This window comes from Anarhichas minor, unplaced genomic scaffold (genome assembly GCF_050575085.1).
Source record: "Anarhichas minor isolate MPS153535 unplaced genomic scaffold, ASM5057508v1 ptg000004l, whole genome shotgun sequence".
In the NCBI taxonomy this organism is placed as follows: domain Eukaryota; kingdom Metazoa; phylum Chordata; class Actinopteri; order Perciformes; family Anarhichadidae; genus Anarhichas; species Anarhichas minor.
In genome coordinates this window covers 7,114,829-7,136,978 of record NW_027466450.1, presented here as the reverse complement: position 1 = coordinate 7,136,978, position 22,150 = coordinate 7,114,829, and the positions used below count along the sequence as shown (strand labels likewise).

Sequence of the window (22,150 nt, the reverse complement as noted above, 5' to 3'; positions counted from 1 at the left end):
ATCCTGCTCTCCACTAAGCCACAGTCGCCACAGGTGACCTCCTGCTCCGCTGGTCTTGGTCCCTCTATGATGAAGGACAGAGGACAGAGCAGGAGACTGCGGTCATTTTGAAGAAAAAAAAAACTGTATACATATACAGTATATGTGTATATATGTGTATATATATATACAGTGCCTTGCATAAGTATTCACCCCCCTTGGATGTTTCATCCTTTTGTTGCTTTTATACATGAAATCATGGTCAATATAATTAGGCTTTTTTGACAAGAATTTGCAAAAAAAACCTCTTTAATATCAAAGTGAAAACAGATTTTTACAAAATAATGTCAATTAATTAAAAATATATAAGGTAAAGTAAAGATTGCATAAGTATTCACCCCCTTCAGGTCAGTATTTAGTAAATGCACCTTTGGCTGCAATCACAGCACTGAGTGTGTGTGTGGATGTGTCTCACTCCGGCTGGCACATCTGGACACTAAGATTTTTCTCTATTATTCTTCAAAACAGCTCAAGCTCTGTCAGGTTACTCAGGGATCGGGCGTGAACAGCTCTTCTCAAGTCCAGCCACAAATTTTCGATTGGATTGAGGTCTGGGCTTTGACTTGGCCACTCCAGAACATTCACCTTGTTGTCTTTGAACCATTCTGTGGAGCTTTTGCTGTATGCTTGGGGTCGTTGTCTTGCTGGAGAATAAATCTTCTCCCAAGTCGTAGTTCTCTTGCAGACTGAGTCAGATTATCCTCCAGGATTTGGCGATATCTTTCTGCATTCATGTTCCCCTCTACCTTTACAAGCCTTCCAGGGCCTGCTGCTGAGAAGCATCCCCAGAGCATGATGCTGCCACCACCATGCTTCAAGGTGGACATGGTGCGTTTCTGGTGATGTGCAGTGTTTGGTGTTCACCAAACATAGCGTCTGGTCTGATGGCCAAAAAGCTACATTTTTGTCTCATCAGACAAAAGAACCTTCTTCCAATTGACCTTGGAGTCTCCCACATGCCTTTGGGCGGATTCTTTCTACAGTGTCTTTCTCTTTGCCACTCTCCCATACAGCTTCGACTGGTGAAGAACCCGGGCAACAGTTGCTGTATGTACAGTCTCTCCCATCTGATTCACTGAAGCTTTGAACTCCTTCAGAGTGGTCGTAGGTGTCTTGGTGGCCTCCCTCATCAGTCCTCTTCTTGCCCGGTCACTCAGTTTGTGAGGACGGCCAGCTCTAGGAGATTTAAACAAGTGCCATACTCCTTCCATTTCTTAATGATGGACTGAACTGAACTCTGTGGGATGTCCAGTGAGTTGGAAATATTTGTGTAGCCATCTCCTGACTTGTACTTCTCAATGATCTTTTCTCTGAGTTGCTTGGAGTGTTATTTTGTCTTCATGTTGCAATTGTAGCAGGCATACTGATGAACCAGAGACTGGACCTCCCAGACAGGTGTTTTTATACTAAATTCACTTGACACACATCAACTGCACTCAGGTGATCTCCATTTCACTACTTGTGACACTGCTGGCATCAACTAGCTGGACGTCTGTTGAATTAGGTCAGTCACTTTAAAGGGGGTGAATACTTATGCAAACACTTATTTTACACTATATATTTTAATTAATTGACATTAGTTTGTAAAAATCTGTTTTCACTTTGACATGAAAGAAGCTTTTTTTGCAAATTCTTGACAAAAAAGCCAAATTATACTGACCATGATTTCATGTATAAAAGCAACAAAAGGGGAAAACATCCAAGGGGGGCGAATACTTATGCAAGGCACTGTATATATATATATATATATATATATGTATATATATGTGTGTATATTCATATATATATATATATATATATATATATATATGTGTATATATGTGTGTATATATATGTATATATGTGTATGTATATATATATATATATATATATGTGTATATATATGTATATGTGTATTATATACACATAATCATGTAGGTGAATCAGGCCCGAAATAGCCTTTTCCCCTATTAATAGCTGTGTTCCAGAAAATTCTAAGGGGAAAGTCATGAATGACAACATAAATGACCAATCACGATCATGGGATATCTGTCCGCCCCGCCTACTTCCAAGTGACAGTCGTCTCTCTGACTGACCAACGTCTTTTCAAACCAGTCGCCAGCAACTAACAGTGGTCGGTCTAAGGTAAGTGTTGGAAGCTATTGGTTATTACAGGCAAATTATTGCTCTTTTTTGTCATGTCACAGCCATCTGTTATCCGAGTGTCTGAATAAGCTAGTCTACATCTAATATAATATTGGTGCCTGCAGCTTGGCTGGAAGCTCCATATTTCCCTCATTTTGTGGATGCCACATATATATATTTGTGGAGTTTGGGGTAATGTTAGACATTTATTTTCAACAATCCTTAGGTTGTTGAAACCATTACGAGTTAGCTAATTTCGCATGTATTTTGTTTTCTAACGTAACTTGACCATTAGTTAATTGCCTTTGTTAGTCTGCTTGTTGGCTGAAGCTAACGCTAGTTAGCTAGCTAACGTTAAATCGTTAGCCTAGATAGCGCGCGAAAATATATTTAGGTTGTTGAAACCGTTATGAGTTAATTTCATATGTATTTCTTTTTCTAACGGTAACTTGACCGTTAGTTAAACGCCTTTGTTAGTCTGCTTGTTGGCTGAAGCTAACGCTAGTTAGCTAGCTAACGTTAAATCTTTAGCCTAGATAGCGCGCGAAAATATATTTAATGTTAACTTAGCTAAGCTGCTATGCTTCTGCCTGTGAAATATATTTGAAATGTCAATAGCTGATTAACTAACACGGGTTTATGTTACTGTATGTCTAGATGTGATATATATAATTACTTCAGCTATCAACTATTCTTTATTAAAACTTTTTTACTAATTAAAACATGATGCCATTGCTACATGCGCAGTTAACTCAATGCAATGTTATGTTGGCAAACTGCAGACGATTGAAAACGCCACCATTTTGTGCTTGCTAGTCAACGGAGTATTTCCAGTTGCTGAGAGCTAACGTAAAAAATTCCCTTTGGTTAGAGCTGCTTCGGGCTCCATGTTTGACTTACAGCCGCTGTCTGGTGGGGTAAGACAGTAAATAAACGTGCGTTTGTAACTAGCTTGCAAGTTAAGGTCAGAAAGCGGTGTTAGCAACTGTTGAAGATCAGTCTTGACAATTTCAGGCACCGCTAGTGTTTTGGCTAACGGTAAACTAGCGATGTGAGTGAGTGGGCGAGAGAGGGAGCGGCGTTGCTGCTGCCGTCAGTGCAGACAGACTGTGCTGATCCGCGCAGAGCTTAGTGAGCAGTATGAACTGAAAGCAGCTGTATACTATGACGCTAACGTTAGCTAAATGTCTGTCTCTTTCTTCCCTCCTCACTATACTATATCTATTGTCTCTCATTCATTCTCAGGTTAATGCCAGGAGGATCAAACGCAGAAGATATGGAGGTAGCAAAGTGAATTTAACTCTTTTCACAGTTTCATGTAACATGCTTTTGTTTTGTTTAAATCTTTGCATTAAAATAAGAGCTTTTGACTATTGTTGAAGTTTTTTTGCGACGTTTCAGAGGTGTTTTAGTGGTGTTTTCGTCATAAATTATATTGTAGTGTTGTGAATAATAGTATTAGTGTTTTTTCTGAGAGTTTTTGCCGTGTTTTTGTCCACCATGTTGAGGAGATCTAAGAGACAGAGGAAAGTCCCCTCGAGACTTTTGGAGGAGGATGGACACAAGGCAACAGGAGGAATGTCGCCATCTCAACCACAGTAAGTAATTCAGTTTGTATACACTGGATATTTATTACCAGCTTTATTACAATAATGTTTTTCAATATCTAGTGTATATTTTCTTATTGCCTTTGTCTCAAATTGCTTTATTTATTACTTTTCCTATTATACTGTTGAAGATGTTTTTCTAGAAATACAAGGGTTTCTTTTGGATAAATCTTATCTAATCTTATGATATATCTTTATATTTTTATATTATATTAAACTGTTTGTGAATTTGTCAAATAGGTTGAGCTACATTTTTGTAATGTCAAAAGTTCTCTTCATGTACATTTACCTTTATTTATATAGAGAAACTGATGAATTCAAATTCGTTTATTTACTTTTTTGTTATTACACACTGTTTTAAGCATTTATAACATATAATAATGACAAATACTTGCCAGATTTTGAAAGTTAAATTTCTCCTGAAAAAAGGAGCAAAATAATTTTCAAAAAGGACATTGTCTAACACATTTATTGAAGAAAAGAGACAAAACGGACCAGGCGGACCTTCATAACTATAGTATTAAAAGGGTTTTAACAATTCTTTACATTAAATTGAGACTTCAGAATTCAGTGCATTTTCGTTTTAACCGTCTGCTGTCGGTTAAAATTTGTAATGTAATCAGTTTACTACTTTTCTACTCTGGACTGCAGCTCGAACATTCAGGAAAGTTTTTCACAGACTGTCGCCATAGGGCGCTCACACAGCGGCATGACGGCTCCTCCAAAGTGAAGCTAAAACATCTCTATCGGCCTGCTTGTTGGTGTAGGAAGCGCTTGATTTGATATGCAGCTGAGTTTTCCATGAGTCTAAATGTCTGATTTTCAGTATGGGTGGAGTCAACGATGTCCTCAACACATATACTGTATATCAGTCATTGTCTGGAATTATTGAGAAAATACTTTTTATAACACTTCAAATATTCAGTTATTAGATATTTTGTCGGTAGAAATGTATGACTTTTACTTTAAAATATTTCCTAATTGGTACGGTAAAATTGTCTGATTTTCAGTATGGGTGGAGTCAAAGATGTCTTGAACACGTATACATCTCTCATTGTCTGGAATTATTGAGAAAATTGTTTTTATAACACTTCAAATATTCAGAAATGTACTTGTTTCTCGTTACAAATGTATGACCTTTACTTTGAAATATCTCTTAATTGGTACAGTAAAATTGTTTAATCTTCAGTATGGGTGGAGTCAGAGATGTCTTGAACACATATACATCATTCATTGTTTGGAATTATTGAGAAAAATATTTTTGTAGCACCTCAAATATTGTGATATTACCCATTTTTGTCCTGAACATATATGCATTAGTCATTGTGTGGAATTATTGAGAAAAACATTTTTATAGCACCTTAAAATTTTTAAAAATGTGCCATTTGAAGGTACAAATTCAGTTCAGAGTTTTTGCTTCGTAAAATATCTTAATTGACTGTCAGTCAGGTGTTATTAATTTCCAGCAACCCTCAAATCAAAGAATAAAGACACTACGCACAATTTAGGTGTATTTTCCCTTTAACTCACGAGATGCAGGTAGCATGTTTTATACTTAATGTGAATATAATTCACATTAATGTGAATATAATTCACATTAAGTCACATAATCTCATTTCCATTATGCAATATTTATACTTTGTTGGCATCTTATTCTGAAAACCGGATGTTCGTCTGAAGAAACCGGATGTTATCTCACGTTAATCTTTCCGCTAACTTTGCAAAGTCCTTCGCTCGCTCCCGATCTGTGCCATTTGAATGCGTTTACCGTGAATTTCAGCATATAGGTGCACTAAAATTTAAGTGTCTGCTGAGTTGACCACGGAGATCTGAGTGTCTGCTGACTTGACCGCAGTTGTGTGAAGCTATTATATTATGCACAAGATGAGACTATCTTTTCTGTGTCTCCTATAAAACCAGTTCACACTCGTAATCCCTCCTTTTTGTTCTCAATTGCTGTTTTCCCTTCAGAAATCCCCCCCCTGCACATCTCGGATAACTTGTGAAACGTCTTCCTTTGACATCTGGAGGAGGAGACGGCAAAGTTGGCTACATCTGTTTCTGTGTCCCACATCCTGGGCTTGGGAGGTAAGATAGTCAGTTTATAGCAGTGGGTCTCAAACTGTGGGGCGCGACCCTCTAGTGGGGCGGTATTGCAGGTGGGGCGCAGGGGGAAATGCAGAATTGGCCAGCCAGCGTTTCTCAGATTGGACTGAGACGAGGAGAAAAGGTGATGTCGTGATCTTAACAATAAAACATCTTTGATGTGACGTGTCGAGTCTTGGCCAATCAGTGTTAAGATGTCTACGCTGTCTTTCCCTCCGTTAAAGTTTAAGTTCCGTTATGTTCTGTTACAGTTCAGACTTGCTGGGTTAAGTTAACGCCCACTGCATGCAGAACTCTGTGGACTGTTAACGTTCATCATTATCGCGATCTAGGAGGAAAAAACTTTTATGACCACGAAACATGAGGCCCATATACTGATGAGATGATGTGGTCAAAGAGCTTCAGGAAGAGGAGGCTGTTTGTGTAGCGTAGCTTGACGCAGGGCTCCAAGGAGATAAAGTACAGCAACAAGGGCTCACGTGCCCTCTCATCACACTGCCAGACACTGTTCACTGTGATGACCACAGCCAGTCTACTAACAGTCCCACGTGCAGTTAAATCACAGCTATTATTTTACTCTTGATAAGCTACTTTAGCCAGAGTAGATTATCATTTCAATTTAAATAATTTAACTGGATTGAATGCATATTAATTGCAAATAGAAGATAGGCCACAATTCTAACAGCTTTACAGTAACAGTAGAAGTTAATATTAAGCCATACAGTAACAGGGTTCAATGAAAACTAATCACTTTATTTTGTATAGGCGATGGTTCTCGCTACTTTGTTTTTTATGTCTAAAACTTTTAAAGGTTAATAATAATAATAGAGCTGAAATACTGATTAATAACTGAATAATAAATTATTTCTTTGCTTAAAGTAAATGTCTTATCACTTAATTTTCTTCTCAGAGTACACCAGAATGCTACATTTTAAAGCTCATATTTAAAATAAAATGCTCCTGATATGTGTGAGCATATGGCTCACACATATCTGCACTCATTTTGTTTTGTTTTGCACAGGTTGCACATTATTGTTGTTTTGAAAAGATATGCAGTGTAAAACTCTTTATTGCCAAATATTTGAACTTGTTTCGTTTAGTTTTTCACAGGTTGCACTTTATTGTTATTATCTTGTAAATATATTCAGTGCAAAACAGGTGAATTGCAGCCACAATAAGCTATTGTTTTGCCAAATATTAGTTTTTTTTTTTGCACAGATAGAAATTTATTTGCATTGTTCTAACAAAGTGATTGTATGTGTTTTTGTCTGATGGAGCAATCTGGTTTACTTGAAAGTGATTGCAATTTTCTTTATTCTATTATTTGAAAAAGCACAGATGGAGGAGTCATAAAATGTTGTTATTTCAATAGAAATTCAACATGGACCATTTTGTTACAATTTTGTTGGGGCCGTGTGGCATAAACATTTTTCTTCCTCCAAAGTGGGGCGTGACAGAAAAAGTTTGAGAACCACTGGGTTAACCACTATAGTCATACAGTCACTAATGAATAATGTGGACATATGTTAACTATACAGCTTCATTGTATTTTATTTTGTACATGCTTATAGTCTTTCTTCTCAACAGGAAATGGCAAATCTATGGACAGTTGGCGAGGTCTCTCTTTGGCTGGAACAGAATGGTCTTAAGGAATACCAGCAGGCCTTCTTGGGTGAGCCTTTGAATGGAGACAGAGTGGAACTGTGGCTCTGAACACTCTCTGATCAGCAAAGCATGATGGCAGAAACATGTCAAAAGACCAGACCTCAAACTATCCAAAGACGAACCTGCCCGGTGATGAATAGGAGGACTGTGGCGGTTATTGCAGATTTGATGGAGGCGCATTTCCCCACACTCATCCTTCAATACATTTCCGTGTCGTGGAGGGAAGCAAACCGGAAATTCCCATAATTGGCCAGAATGCAATACGTTACCTTGCACACGCGTTCACTAAAAATGCTATACAAGGTTACACCATCAAGTCTTGCAATTATTCCGTTTCTTGCAAACTAAACGGAATATACACAGAGGTGGTGTTGCATTCTGGATCCGAAGTGTCGAATGGACAGAAAAGCACATCACCAATGAGGTCAGACCTTTGGCAGAGCTAAACAGCGGCCAAGGGTCGATTCCATTTATAGCTTGTGTCAGTGGGTGGATCCAAGCCAACCTGAGTATCGACATGGAGGAACAAGAACTCAATGTGCCGATGCTGGTTGTGACGGGTCCAGAGAAAACCACCGTCATTGGAGCTAACGTACTGCGTGCTCTCATCAAAAAGAAGCCCACGGGACCTGCAGCCTACAATATTCGTGGAGGCGCTGGTTCACCGGAGGAGTTGCCCGAGGCCACACCGGAGGAGTCGCCCGAGGCCACACTACTTCCATATTGTGAATTTTGCGAAGGGCCATGTCACTTTCCCCGATCATAGAGCGACAGAGCCCAGCGGAGCAGGATGTCACCTGTGGCTTAGTAGAGAGCAGGATCGGTGGTTTAATCCCCGGCTCCGCTAGTCGCATGTCGATGTGTCCTTGGGCAAGACACTTAACCCCAAAATTGTTCCCGTAGCTGTGCGTACGGTGTGTGAATGTTAGTTAACACATTCACACACCTGCCTGTCTAGTTAAGGACAACACATTTTGTGTTGCTTTCAACACAATCAGTGTGTTAGCACATTTAACACATGCTGTGTGTTATATTATGACATGCTGTATCAAAATTCTGAGATAAGTAAAATATATGTCATAATACATGCTATATTTTATAATTAAGTACCTTAAGTTTGACAAATTAAGTCAAAAGTTTGCCATATCTCATAATATTGATTTGTGTCAGAATTTTAACATGTCACAAGTATTTTTTATCATGCAAAAACTATCGTTTTGTTTTTCCCATCTGTAATATGTAGCACAACTTAAGGATGAAAATAAAAAAATATATTTTATTAAATTCATGATTGGAAATCAAAGTCTTCAATTTTTTAAATTGTAATGCATGTTCACTGTATTTCCCTCTTGGACCTTACAAAATGATCTCGATATAGTCAATACACTCATCTCTAGATATATCAGGAGGTTGCAGCTCTTGCAAAAACCGTTCTTTGGCTAGTTCTTAAAGACCAGAAGAGCTATGAGAAGGCATATCCAACAGGAAATTAATTCAAAGTTGGCGATTACGTTAGAATCATGTCATACATGGATACAAATTTTCAAGTGCAAAAGTATTGCATAAACCTTATCAGATGTACAATCACAGAGGAAGTTAAGGATTACCTCTCCTGTCACTTCACAAATGGGATGGGGCCTGAGATTACCCCAGAAATAATACGTCGCAAACAGCCTACATGTCAGTCATGCGGTAACAAGTACTCTCAGCTACTAAACCAAATATGGACTTACCTGAAAGAGGTGAACATTAAGATCGACACACACGAAATGGACCCTGAGTTATATATACCACCTCCGCCGTCGACCTTCATGTGCAATCGTAGAGTACCAGACCATTTAATCACCCACGATGGGAAAGTCAGCATCGAGGAGGACGTATCTTCAACAAGTCCTTGGTCAGTATATGAGTCTCTTTCATCAACTCCGTCGCCGGTCGCCAGCATCGAGAAAGACGTACTTTCACCTGCGCCAGGTGCAACAAACAGGAAAATATAAAGAAAATGTCAGTTCAGATATTCATAGAGATGCTGGTCTCGCGGATAGCCAGGAAAGCCAAAATGAACTGGACCACTGCAGCCTTCGAGGCCATCATTATGCGTCTGTTTGAAAGAACGTGGATCGAAGTCCAGGGCGTCGATTTTGATCCGACCTCAAAAACGTTTAAAGAACTTGACAAAGCCATTTTCCAGGACCTGTGTGAGAAGTGGGGCAGTGTAGAAATGGTGCTGTTGTCCATGAATTTAGAGGAACCAGAATTTGGGAACTGCATTGCCTCCTCTGTCAAAGATCACCTGATGACAACACCCAAAAAGCGCAGTACCATTTGCAAGTTCTTCTCATCTGTGGGCAAAGCCATCTCCAACATCTGCAGGCGTAGAAATAGGGTTGGTGTTATATAGGTGAAGGTAAGGTAAGGTTTACCCTACATTTAGTGAATATCAACTTCATTCACCAAATCAAAACAACAAACATCTCTTTAATGCAGTATTCATCTTGAGGGGGGGGGATGCTTGAGTTTTTTTTTTTTTTTTCTTCAAGATGAACGCAGTCTCCTGCTCTGTCCTCTGTCCTTCATCATAGAGGGACCAAGACCAGCGGAGCAGGAGGTCACATGTGGCGACTGTGGCTTAGTAGAGAGCAGGATCGGTGGTTTGATCCCCGGCTCCGCTAGTCGCATGTCGATGTGTCCTTGGGCAAGACACTTAACCCCAAAATTGCTCCCGTAGCTGTGCGTACGGTGTGTGAATGTTAGTTAGTCCTGATGGTGGGCATGGCCTCTACCATCAGCGTATGAATGGGTGTGAATGGGTGAATGATGACAAGTGTGAAAGCGCTTTGAGTGGTCGTGAAGACTAGAAAAGGCTTTACAAGTACAGTCCATTTACCATTTACCTCGATGTGGGGCAGGACTTGAGCTCTGCCCCACAGAGGTCAACAGTGTGACAGCTAGAAGGCTTGAGCCTTTGTGAGTCTGAGGGACTTCTACTGTGATGGTAGTTAAGGGTTTTCTCCGGTGTGCTCCGGTTCCCCCAGTTTAGAGATGTATTCATTTTTTTTCTTCAAGATGAACGCAGTCTCCTGCTCTGTCCTCTGTCCTTCATCATAGAGGGACCAAGACCAGCGGAACAGGAGGTCACCTGTGGCGACTGTGGCTTAGTAGAGAGCAGGATCGGTGGTTTGATTCCCGGCTCCGCTAGTCGCATGTCGATGTGTCCTTGGGCAAGACACTTAACCCCAAAATTGCTCCCGTAGCTGTGCGTACGGTGTGTGAATGTTAGTTAGTCCTGATGGTGGGCATGGCCTCTACCATCAGCGTATGAATGGGTGTGAATGGGTGAATGATGACAAGTGTGAAAGCGCTTTGAGTGGTCGTGAAGACTAGAAAAGGCTTTACAAGTACAGTCCATTTATCATTTACCTCGATGTGGGGCAGGACTTGAGCTCTGCCCCACAGAGGTCAACAGTGTGACAGCTAGAAGGCTTGAGCCTTTGTGAGTCTGAGGGACTTCTACTGTGATGGTAGTTAAGGGTTTTCTCCGGTGTGCTCCGGTTCCCCCAGTTTAGAAGTAGAAAGCACGATAGTACTCCCTGAAATGTAGTCAGTAATGGAAAGTAACAAAGTAGTTTTACTGTAGTACTGTATTTCTGCACTCTCAAAACAGATGGGTTTAAAAATATCACATCATGTGTTCATTTTTAACACACCTGCCTGTCTAGTTAAGGACAACACATTTTGTGTTGCTTTCAACACAGTCAGTGTGTTAGCACATTCAACACATGCTGTGTGTTACATATTTCAACATAAAGACGTGTTAAAAGAACACAAAGACGATATCAACAGGTTGTGGAAGCCCAAGTCAACATTATGACGTGCTGTATCAAAATTCTGAGATAAGTTTTGTTTTTCCCATCTGTAATATGTAGCACAACTTAAGGATGATAATAAAAAAATACATTTTATTCAATTCATAATTGTAAATCGAAGTCTTCAATTTTTTGAATTGTAATGCATGTTCACTGTATTTCCCTCTTGGACCTTACAAAATGATCTCGATATAGTCAATACACTCATCTCTAGATATTAATACAGTGACCTACAGTAAACAAAACCAGATAACGTACTAGCTTTATTTGACATGTTTATTGCATACAGTTTCGTGTTGATGTTAAGATGGTGGAGGTGGATATAATTTCCTGTACTTGCTCTGCATCCAAACTCGGTGCATTGCAACTTTCTTTCCTCTGTTCACTTGGAGTCGTCTGTCCTCCAGATTCTGAATTTCTTCCAGTCCAGCACCGGAAAATAAATCATGAACCTCTTCTGTAAAAAAAAACAAAGAAAGAAAAAATGTGACATTTTAATTTTAAAATAGCCATGCTTAAAGGTGCTAAATAGACTTTTATTGCCTCTGCATAGCCGCAAGCTGGCGGCTGGCAGCTAAGGGTGCTAATGGCCCTAACAGTGCAAACATAACTGTAGCGGTGCTGACAGAGCAAACCGCTCATATGGACAAACATGCACTAAAATGTAAAGAAAGCACAGAGAAGCTGGCATTACAACACACACAGAGGCAGACTTCATTCACTGCTCAGGTATTATTCCACTATATCTTTACAAAGCAAATAGTTGTTTGCTGCTATACTAATGCCCTGAATCCCGTATGGAGAACCTTTAAATATACTGCGTCAACATATTCCAATACCCCAAAATACCCACCCATGTATGTTAACTCCTACAAGGTTCCTAAAACCTCAAAATCCCCTGAAAAAATACCAAGGACATCACCCGTGTCCTCAAAAGTAGCTTCGGTCTTGTCAGCAACTATTAGTGATGAGATGAAGATCTCATGGTTCAGAAATACCTTTCGTGAAAAAGTACACGCAGGTTCCATCTCCTCGTGTATAGAAATTTTCTGATAAGCACCGTCCTGATTGTAAGAGATTAAAAGGTTAAACAAGTAAATATATATTCAATTCTCAAAAACACTCCACATACACAGAAGTGTATACAGAATATTAAACAAATTAGGTTCAGTAAGTTGGAGGCTCACCTCTCTTAAACCTGAGCTGTGAGAAGTCATATCTCCCATAATCACGGAAGAGAAATGTCCCTCCATGTTTCAGGTATGTAGATAGTCGGTTCACAATTCCTTGCATTCTGTGAGTGAAATGTAAATTTACAACCCCTCAAATGTCAACCTAACCACTGTACAGTTAATACGTTGCACTCAGTGACACAATACGGTTAGATTTATATTTAGGTTATGTAAGAACTGTAATGATTTAGACAAAGCTAATTGTGATGGTGGGTACGGGGGTGTTTTAGGGGTTGTGGAGGGGCCTGACAGCTGAGAAATTATATAGGCTCTCCTGTGTCTTTTCATTTTCACCTACCGCTCCGGATGAATGGAGGAGAGCACAAAGACTGCCAGAATAACATCCAGGCTCCGAGGAGGGAATGGAAAGGAGGCCATCTCCTCGCAAATGTCATGGACAAAGGCGTGACACACAGAGTCATGGTAGTCTGGATGGTCCTATATGAGGAAAATAAAGTAGGCTTTTTTTCATAGATGAAAATGAGTTAATATTAGATTCGTTATTTGCCAAGCCCAAAATAAAAAGATCTTTTATATTTAAACCACTTTGATTCTCTTTTCTCCTTAACATATTAATTGATTGATTCAGCTGCAGCTACTAGGCAGAGCTTTGAGTTATTCTGCAGTATATTCAAGTGTCCCATTGTGTGAGGGAACAATGGTCGGAACTATAAAAACTAATCTCAATGGACATTTTTGAAAGCTTAAAGATTGACATCAACAATAGCTTTACAATGAAAGAATTAAATGTATTACTTCATCAAAAGTTCATGTAATCTGTCTAAATATTTTAGCAGTTCATGACATGGAGGAATACTAATCTGATATGATGGAAATACCCTCAATATACTGTCCACATGATCACAGTTGGTACAATTGGTAAAATTAGCAAAGCTCACCTTGACCAGCTGAATGGCACATGGGGAGAAGTCACAACAGTATAAATATGCGTCTGTTTCTCTATGGAACAGAACAGACAGTTTAACAACCTTTGACTGATTACAAATAGAGTGCAACTGCACTTTTCCTTTCACGGAAGCCAAGATTTCACCTTTACTTATTGCCAAAAATTGTATAAATGCCTTCCTGGAAAAACATATGGACAGAACATTACAGAAACAGTAAGTGAAAAGTGTTAAAGGGCCACATGGTCAATTTCAAATTAAACACTATCAAATTATAAACTGGCATAGAAACTCTCACGGTGTGTTACACTCTGCACTTCTCCCCACCACTGATGATGGCTTCAACTAAAACCTGAAGTCCTTCCCAATACCAACGAAATGCTTCCTCTTTTCCTTTCTCACCAATTTCTTTACCCAGAAACTGATTTTAGTGCAGATTAAGCGATTTCAGAGCCACCCAGGAGTCCTTGTGTAAAGAAGCACAAGAGGGCCTTTCTTTTCAGAAGACATTTTGACATGTCACAGTAGGAAAAGACGGGTCAGGGTCCTGCTGTTGTGCATGCTGGCTCACTTTCACACTGTCGTGGCTTACTGGGACACTTGATTAGAACAGAGCCATTGTGAATGTTATCAAGTCAAATGTCTGCTGTGGAAAAGGCCAGTTAAAAGTATTTTGTAATGATACACAGATTAATGCCACATGTATTTTTGATTTAAGTTCCCACATTTGTTGCAGTTTGTATCTCAAATTCAGTATATAATGTTTTTCAACAGTCAAGTGTATTTTAACAGTACAAGCAATGTGGGCACATGTAATGTAATCATACTGACTGTATCTTGCTCCTGTGCATAGTTCTGTAATACTATGATATATCATTCATGGTGAGCCACAGTTTTGTGCTGATTGAGGAGCTGGATAGTGTTATGGTGCATGCACTCATAACAATAAAATGGTAAAGATAACTATATTTTACTGCCCAGTATTGTGTGCATTTGAATGTTTTGCTTCTGTAAACATGTGTTGCACTATAAAACTGACATGATCCACATTGATGGTGTTGAAAAGGTTAGCTTCAATGGAATATATGAAATATTTACTCACTTTATGGAATTAACGATGGGAAATACGCTGTTACCAACCCCACATCCGACCTGTAGAAAAATATTTGATTGTATTTGTTATTATTATTTAAGTGCTGTTATCTCACATTTTTAGTATAGCATCTTACAGCCTGTTATTGCCACAATTGTGTAATAGTCCACATGCAACAATCTATATTAAAACAATCAGAATTCAAATCAATACATGTGAACAGTTTTGAAAACCTCCAAGATCCTGAAGGATGCATGCTGGCCAGGGAAAGTAGCAGCTTGTATGGCAGCTTCATTCCTATCCGGTGCTGCTCCCTGACCGGACTCTGTCTGATGATTGGGGGCGTCTGCATTTCTGTGATGGTGTGTGAGTCCGTTGTGTTGCCGGTGTCGAGTCTCTGTGTCTGTGCTGGATCCAGTCGGTTGCGGGAGTGACGCCTGCTGATCACCCAGACGCCCGTTTGTGGTTTGACTTTTTGCACCTGAAGGAAGCAGTTCTGGGAACTCTAAAAACAGCCACTTGCGATCTTTAAAGAACTTTTCCTGGTGCATCTTGTAAAACTTGTCCCAGTATTGGCAAGCCTCTGTGTCAAATTTACCTGTGTGGAGAAGATATTTTCCTAAAAGTTAACCCCATTCAAATGTAACCTGGAAACCTATTTTTGCAGGGAAACATTCTTGCCTTGTTCCTCTAAAGGAATGTTTATGCAGGAATTTTCTTTTGCCTTCTGTCGTGCGTTTTCTTTATCCTCTTCCGTCCATTGCACGTGATCCCTAACAAATAAAGCAGTACAAATGCTGTTGTTGATACATCTGCTCAACTAGAGTAACTTATGAACAGCATCAAATAACAGAAAATATAAAACTGTAACATATAAATCCACTGTTGCGTTTTGCAGGTTGATCAGAAAGCTGTTAACTGTAACCCTAAATCTCAGTCCCGTGCTGTTCAAAGTAGGCACACCTATTCTGTAATCCTACTATCTCCATAAAAGGCATATATAGATAACTGCTGCAGTACATCACTGACCACATGTTGTGCTTAAAGATGTCATCAGTATTGGTCAGAATCCGTGACCCAAGTGGAGCTGAAGGTCTTCCATCTGTCCTATGTAGTCTTGACGACAATCTGCTGAAAACTTCAGCCAATTTGGCGACAGAGAAACTCCGCAGTTTATGCATTTATTCTGTAAAAACACAAGAAGAGTAACATATTTTACAATGCTTTGACACTGCACCGACAGCTAATGAACACTCACTGGAGCTGCTGTTTAACGCAAACTAAATTATTGTTTTACTCTTCAGGAAAATATTTTGCTGCAAGTGAGGATCCCAAACTTTACACATGCAACAAATGGCAGGCAAAGTTTTAATAAAATGTTTGAATAATGAGGCACTATACATCTGGAATATTTCATGAAACAGTGCTGCCAAAGGAGTCTTTGGTTTGAATGTTTAATTCAATGAAAACATCAGAGATATTTAAGAGATGGTTGGAACAAGCCAATACAGCAAAATATATTTACAGTCAAAAAGTATGAAATAATATACTTTTCCGAGCTACTTAAGGGGAAACAAAACTAAATGTTGATGGGTGGTAATCATAGTCTATGGTGGTTATACATCGATGCTCAACGTAATAACGGTGGAGAGGAGGGCGCTAATGTTCCAAGATGGATGCCGTGTGCCTTAATTCCTTCACTAGAAGAAGACGCTTGAGGAAGACTACAACTATGGAGCGAGTGGAGAGATAGCACGCATGGGCAGTTAAATGCGAGATTATTCCACCAACTTTTAACTGCTGATAACACTTCTTTGTTTCACCCCATGGACAACTCCACTGTTCAAATAACGCTCGGTCATACATAACAAACCAGGTACGACCTTCGAACCCGGAAGTAAACAAGATATCGAGGTAATCCTGCTCAACAGCAGTTACCTTTTTGAGTTAGCTAAGCTAAGCTAACAGCAAAGCTAAGGAGGCGGTTCCATAGTGGAGGTTGTCGGACAGATGGACAGTCGGTGAGGGGTTTGAACGGTGTCGCCCTCACCTTGCTCTGCCTGTGCTCTTGTGGTCAGCTTGGGTTGTTGTCTCCCATCATGCTACCAGACGGTCCTCTTGTAGAAATAATAAGAGCCGCCTGCTGATGGCGCCGTACCGCAGTAAGAGAGCCGTAAACGCCGCTGAGCTGTTGAGCCGGAGGAGCAGAGGTATCAGGGATGCTGGGACTCTGATCAGACACAACATGAAGGTCCTTCGAGGTATCCTCCTCCAGGTAATGGAAAATAAATTAAAACTATTAACTGTATAGCTGGTTCAATGGATGCTTCAATATGCTATCTTGTTTATCATTGTAGGACAACAGGGATTTCATTAACGTATGGAACAAGAGCTCCAAATCTACAATAATGTATGAGAATGGTAAAATCTACTTTGAAAATTACCAGAACTGCTACAGCTGGTGAGTATGAATGTTTTAACTTTTTTATTTTTAGTCTTCAGCACACAAAATAAGACCTTAGAGCTACAGATGAATTGCAGCATCTTTAAAACTGGCATTAAAAAGTCACATAATACACAAGTTAAGTTATCTTAAGTAAAGTTAAGTATCTCTGAAGAAATGAAATATTGCCTTCCTTTATTAATATGGTGGCAGGGCTTTCCCCTCTTTATACATAGCTTGTATAAATACAATTTTACCTAGTTTATTAAGGTCGTCGACCAAATTAAAAGCGCTATTGTTAGAGCAATGTGAAAATTAGTGTATATTGTCATGATGTTTATGTACATGGCACTCGGGTGTAAACATGTAAGTGACACTGACAACAGAATAATGTTTATACTCTGACACACAATAATAAAATCTTCTGGTTTCAGTGTTCATGCAGAGCCTCAAGTTCTATACAAACTGCCTAAGAGATCTAAACTGGAGAAGTTTGAAGATGCCTTGCTGTGTCAGAGCCCACTTGTAAGTGACAAACCGAAGCAGATTTTTTATTTTTTTTTATCACCAGATTTTAACATCCCGGGTTCAGATTGTTGTTTCATTTGTCTCGTTGACAGGACAGCACACTAGCCTCCCCCTCTGATCAAAAACCCAGCCTCTTGGCTTTGACCGCCGACAACTGGCTGTATCGCCTTTCAGCTGAAACAGGAGAGGAGCTGCAGAGAGTTTACCTGTCTTCAAACCATAAGTTCAGGTATTGTCAGGGCCCTGAGTTCTCTGTTCCTATAAATAAATGTAGCCTATTTTCAGTTTTAGTTCATTTCAAAACCTTTTTACCTTATTGTATGTTGTTCTTTTGGTAGGTATCTCAGCTGGGATGTTTCTCAAGAGATGTTTTATGTTAAATCTGTTCAAAACAAAGAAACCTCTTTAGCCCGACAGGTAAGTTACGGTGTGTTATGTGTCAAGTTTTGTGCCTTATTGAAGAGTGTAAGGGCACTTCATTAAGGGTAATAAAGCCTATAGAGCTCTCTGTACATGGATTTTTGGCAATTTTGATAGGCGCATTGCATAAATCTAAGAAAATATATAAAAGATCTTGTAATGATCAGTGAGGTATTTTAAGTATCACTAGTCATTTCTCAGAGCTTAAGGTGATGTCTTTGAATTGCTAATTTTGTCCTAAACCTGAAAATATTAATATTAAAATAATCAAGAAGTCATAAAAAGCAGTAAATTCTCACATTTGTGAAGCTGGAACCAGTGGAAGTTTTCTTAATAAATTACAAATATATGTTTCTCTTTTTTCCCCCCGACAAATCGATTTGCTCAACTGTTAATTTTTACTACTTATCTTCTCTTAAATGATCTCTGATGTGGAAAAGAGATGACAGAAATGTGTCTTTTTAAGATTTGTTTTTAATTCACAGGCGGGAATCACTCAGAATACGGTGATGCACCTGGCCATCTTTCATGCCTTTCCCTTACAAATTGTTGGCATTTTGGAGATCAACAAAAAGGTATGCAGATTTGTTTGTGGTCTATTATTTTTTTGCTTGAGGGAGTGATGTGTTGTTATAAAAATGTAAATCTTATTCTTTCAGGTATTTGGAAATGGCGTCACCGATGTTGTTCTGTCCCAAGGTGTCCTCGTGGTGTCTTACAGCAACAAGTCGGTGAAGCTGTACAGCTTTGAGCACATTGTTCAAAGGGTGGGCATTTCAAAGAGTTTCTGAATATTTTATTTCATCAGATTTTTGCATCATAAATACATTTTTGAAAATTGAATATATGTGAATATTACATGTTTTCTATTCTTCTGGCTCATCTCTGCTGCTTACAGATCTTTATATCTGATGAGCATTTTCTTTGTTTTCAGTACTCGACAGAGAAGCTAACGCTTGGAAAGCAGAGTTCACTTCTTGGTGGCAAAACTGTGGGCGATGTTCCGTTTGGCATCCCAGTAAATATACAGATCACAGGTGAGTCCATTTTGAAGTCTGGACCGGTGGTGTCTTTGTGTTAAAGATTTTAGTGGATCTACTTGGCCGCTGTAAACAGAAATGTTTTTCATTCCAATTGTTTTTTTTGTCTTAATGCGCAGATCGGCCTCCAGTGCTTTTCGAGGTATCATGTGCTAATAACAGTGTCCAGATTGGAGGCTACCCGTGGCATTACATCTACACACCACTGCATAAAAATCACAAGGGCACTCACCACATCTGTTCACTGAAGGACAGCACCATGGTAGGTTTTAAAGAATCCTTTACACTTTACCATGATGTTTCAAATCATTTTGAAAATGTAGCATATGTTTGGCTATGATGGACAAATATCCCCACTCTTCTTGTGTGATAGACCACCAAATTGTCCAGAGCTATTGAAACTGGCAGGGTAAGAAGGGCTGTTTGTGACAGTCTTTGTATTCAGCGCAGAACAGAACCAAACCTGTAATCACTATTCAGAACCCCATTGTGAAGATCTTTTTTGTATGTTTTATACAAGATTCTCTTCTCTAGATTATTCCAGATGCAGTGTCTTTCATGACACTGTTTGTTTTTATTTATTACCAGAGACAATTGCCAGCAACTAGGGCTGCATAAAAACATAAAATCCCATTTTAGCAGCCACAGTTTCCAAAACACAAACCATAGTTTTGCTTTACCTGAAATACTGGTAAAAAATACTGCTGCTTTCAGTGTAAAACAGAAATACATTTGTGGTATCATTCTGAAATGATACGATGCACACATCATTACCAGAAACCTAATTTTCAAACTGATAATCCACCTGAAATGTTCCCAAGTATCAAACGGCTCTATAACACTCCTTACAGCTCTAGAAAGCTGCAGCACTTATCACAACCACCTTCTTAAGTGTGCAGTGGTTAAGCTGTACTCAAACAACAGAGTTTGAATGGAGTATCACTGAGATAAGTCAAGTGTTATCTTCCACACTGTGGTGCGCGCACAGGTTGTTGATGCTTTGCAGACTGAAGTGCACAAATCCAGTTACATATCACAGAAACTAACACGTGTTAGTAGAGTCAAAGTGAAATAAAATCACAGTTTGTTTTTTTCTCAAGAACTGTAAGAGGAAAGCTAATTATCTGATCATGGCAGTTTGCTATTCAATTAATTCATGTTCTAGTTGATGAGTTAATTTTATGACGTTAGGCATCAAATGGAATACAAAACATGAACTGCTGCTCTCTAGAGAGTGATGGGATTTTCTTCCACCCTGACGACTCGGGAAGAATCCTTCATGTTGGACCTGCCATCATAAAGTGAGTGCTACAGTCAACATTTACATATCAAAAGGAAGACAGTGGTGAGATGTGTTTTGGTAGTTTTTTTTTCCTCTTTTTTTTCCTCCAAGTGTCCTGAAAATCCTTGGTGAACTGAACAATGGTTTACCATCAAAGGTAGTTGAGGATTTCTCCATGAAAATCCATCGAAACAACAATGTAAGTGTCATTATTTACCTACTAGCGATCTATAGGCTGTACTCACAACATACTTGGTTTACCTTGATCGTGACTCAGCCTCATGTGTGTATCACATGTGCACTATAACGACTTTGGTCAGACCGTTTTTTGTGCGGGTAAAATTTAACATTTCGGCGTTCTGTCTACTGCAGCCTACCTCACAAGTCACAGTCACCTCATCGGGCCGAACAGTGAAGAAAAGATTCCATCAGCTGGATGATGACCCAGATCAAGAGGTAAGTGATCACGCTTTTATTATTGATCCAGAAACATAGTGGTTGTGGAACATAGAAATACTCGTTGGCAGCCAGGAATAACATCCAGTCTCACATATTTTTGAAGGTTTCTTCATATTCTATATTTTTCTTATTGTCAACAAATGTCATGAAAAGACCAAAAAGCAACAATCCATTTGACAGACTTTCCGTATCGTGGAGTATGAGGACGAGCTGGACCTTTTGGCAGTGGTGGTTACTAACGGTGAGGAGGGAGAAGGAAGAGCCCAAATCCGACTGCATGACAACCAGAGTGGGCAGTTACTGCGGACCGTGGATCTGGTTGAGCCTTGGGACGAGGTGAGGGACCTGACATGACTGTACCAACCTTAGAAGAAGTTGAAGTGTCTGTAGATATGGATTCATGTGTGCTCTTTTAATCTGTTTCAGACTTATCGCCATGAGTTGTTTTTTGACAAAGACACAGTTGTTCATATTGAACAGAAGAACACCAGCTTCTGCTGCCATGTTTACAAGCTCACGGTTGCCAGAAAATAAGGCTTTTATTTTTCAAGATAGTGTAAATATTTTTCTGTTTTTGTACAGTTTTTCTGTAAAACTCATATTGCTGTTTTTCACATCTGGATTACTGTGTCATGTCTATTGTGTGAATTATGTTAGATAAACATCATTGATGAATTCAATCATTGTGGTGTCTACACTGTATTACTGATAAACAAGTGCGGTCTCATCTCGTCTATGAACACTTTTACAATCTTTCTTTTAAATTAAATTCTTATGTTTTTCCAAGCTGCTTTGTATTTCTGCATCCTGCATCATTCTTCTTTCCACCATGTTCATCCAAATATTAACATATTCAAAATTGGCTTCGATGCAATGTGATCAGAACTGTGCATTATTGTGCAACTTGCTTTCACAACCCGCTGCACTAATGTGTGTGCGTGGTGAAAGCTGGCCATTTGTTACAAATATAAATAAGCATTCTTGCAAACTCGGGCAAGTTTACATTTTGGGTTTTTATACCGATGTTCATTAACATACAGTACGCTGTCCCTGTCAAATATGCAAATAAATACATTTGAAATTGCAGGTTTTGTATCAAGCTACAGGTGTGCCCAAATGTTATGTTGTAGTTTGAAGTTATTAGCAAAGGTTTGTTTTTTACTGAACTACTAATAAGTAATACTGAAGAGGAATTAATATAAAACGCAAACATATAATTTACAACCTTCATTTAAGCTGAAAAAAACCACACATTGAGGATCTAGAGCCCTCTTTTACAAGTGTGCTGAGTTTACATTATTGAAAAATAACTAAAACCAACAAAGTAACAAAGATAGAAGT

At 39.1% G+C, this 22,150-nt stretch overlaps 2 protein-coding genes and 1 long non-coding RNA gene across 3 annotated transcripts; 2 read left to right on the top strand and 1 right to left on the bottom strand.

Annotated features, from left to right (window-relative positions):
* The first annotated feature begins 2,069 nt into the window (after window positions 1-2,069).
* Window positions 2,070-8,829, top strand: LOC142968026 (uncharacterized). The gene is made up of 5 exons (XR_012959010.1): window positions 2,070-2,163; window positions 3,409-3,445; window positions 3,672-3,761; window positions 5,742-5,858; window positions 7,464-8,829. It is a non-coding gene; the product is annotated as an uncharacterized LOC142968026 (long non-coding RNA).
* Window positions 8,830-11,653: 2,824 nt separating this feature from the next.
* Window positions 11,654-16,801, bottom strand: mettl8 (methyltransferase 8, methylcytidine). Its single transcript, XM_076107718.1, has 10 exons — window positions 16,688-16,801; window positions 15,667-15,823; window positions 15,319-15,410; window positions 14,871-15,235; window positions 14,647-14,696; window positions 13,539-13,599; window positions 12,938-13,077; window positions 12,595-12,701; window positions 12,406-12,471; window positions 11,654-11,864 (listed from the first exon to the last, which is right to left on the bottom strand). Exons 2-10 carry the CDS (start codon window positions 15,816-15,818, stop codon window positions 11,710-11,712), a joined length of 1,188 nt encoding a protein of 395 aa, XP_075963833.1. The 5' UTR covers window positions 15,819-15,823; window positions 16,688-16,801; the 3' UTR covers window positions 11,654-11,709.
* Window positions 16,347-21,595, top strand: dcaf17 (ddb1 and cul4 associated factor 17). Its single transcript, XM_076107708.1, is given in 15 exon segments — window positions 16,347-16,763; window positions 16,766-16,912; window positions 16,995-17,098; window positions 17,515-17,605; window positions 17,701-17,837; window positions 17,947-18,025; window positions 18,514-18,603; window positions 18,688-18,795; window positions 18,963-19,065; window positions 19,188-19,330; window positions 20,260-20,369; window positions 20,462-20,549; window positions 20,723-20,806; window positions 20,990-21,145; window positions 21,236-21,595. Coding segments are annotated over 15 exon segments (1,575 nt in total). The 5' UTR covers window positions 16,347-16,736; the 3' UTR covers window positions 21,344-21,595.
* Window positions 21,596-22,150: the final 555 nt, after the last annotated feature.

Excerpts from the sequence above, each read along its gene's own strand:
- mettl8 (XM_076107718.1), bottom strand. The coding sequence starts at position 15,818 with ATGCATAAACTGCGGAGTTTCTCTGTCGCCAAATTGGCTGAAGTTTTC. Across the intron at positions 15,236-15,318 it reads CATTCCTTTAGAGGAACAAG|GTAAATTTGACACAGAGGCT; the intron begins GCAAGAATGTTT and ends TTCTCCACACAG. Across the intron at positions 12,702-12,937 it reads TCCTCCATTCATCCGGAGCG|AATGCAAGGAATTGTGAACC; the intron begins GTAGGTGAAAAT and ends TTTCACTCACAG.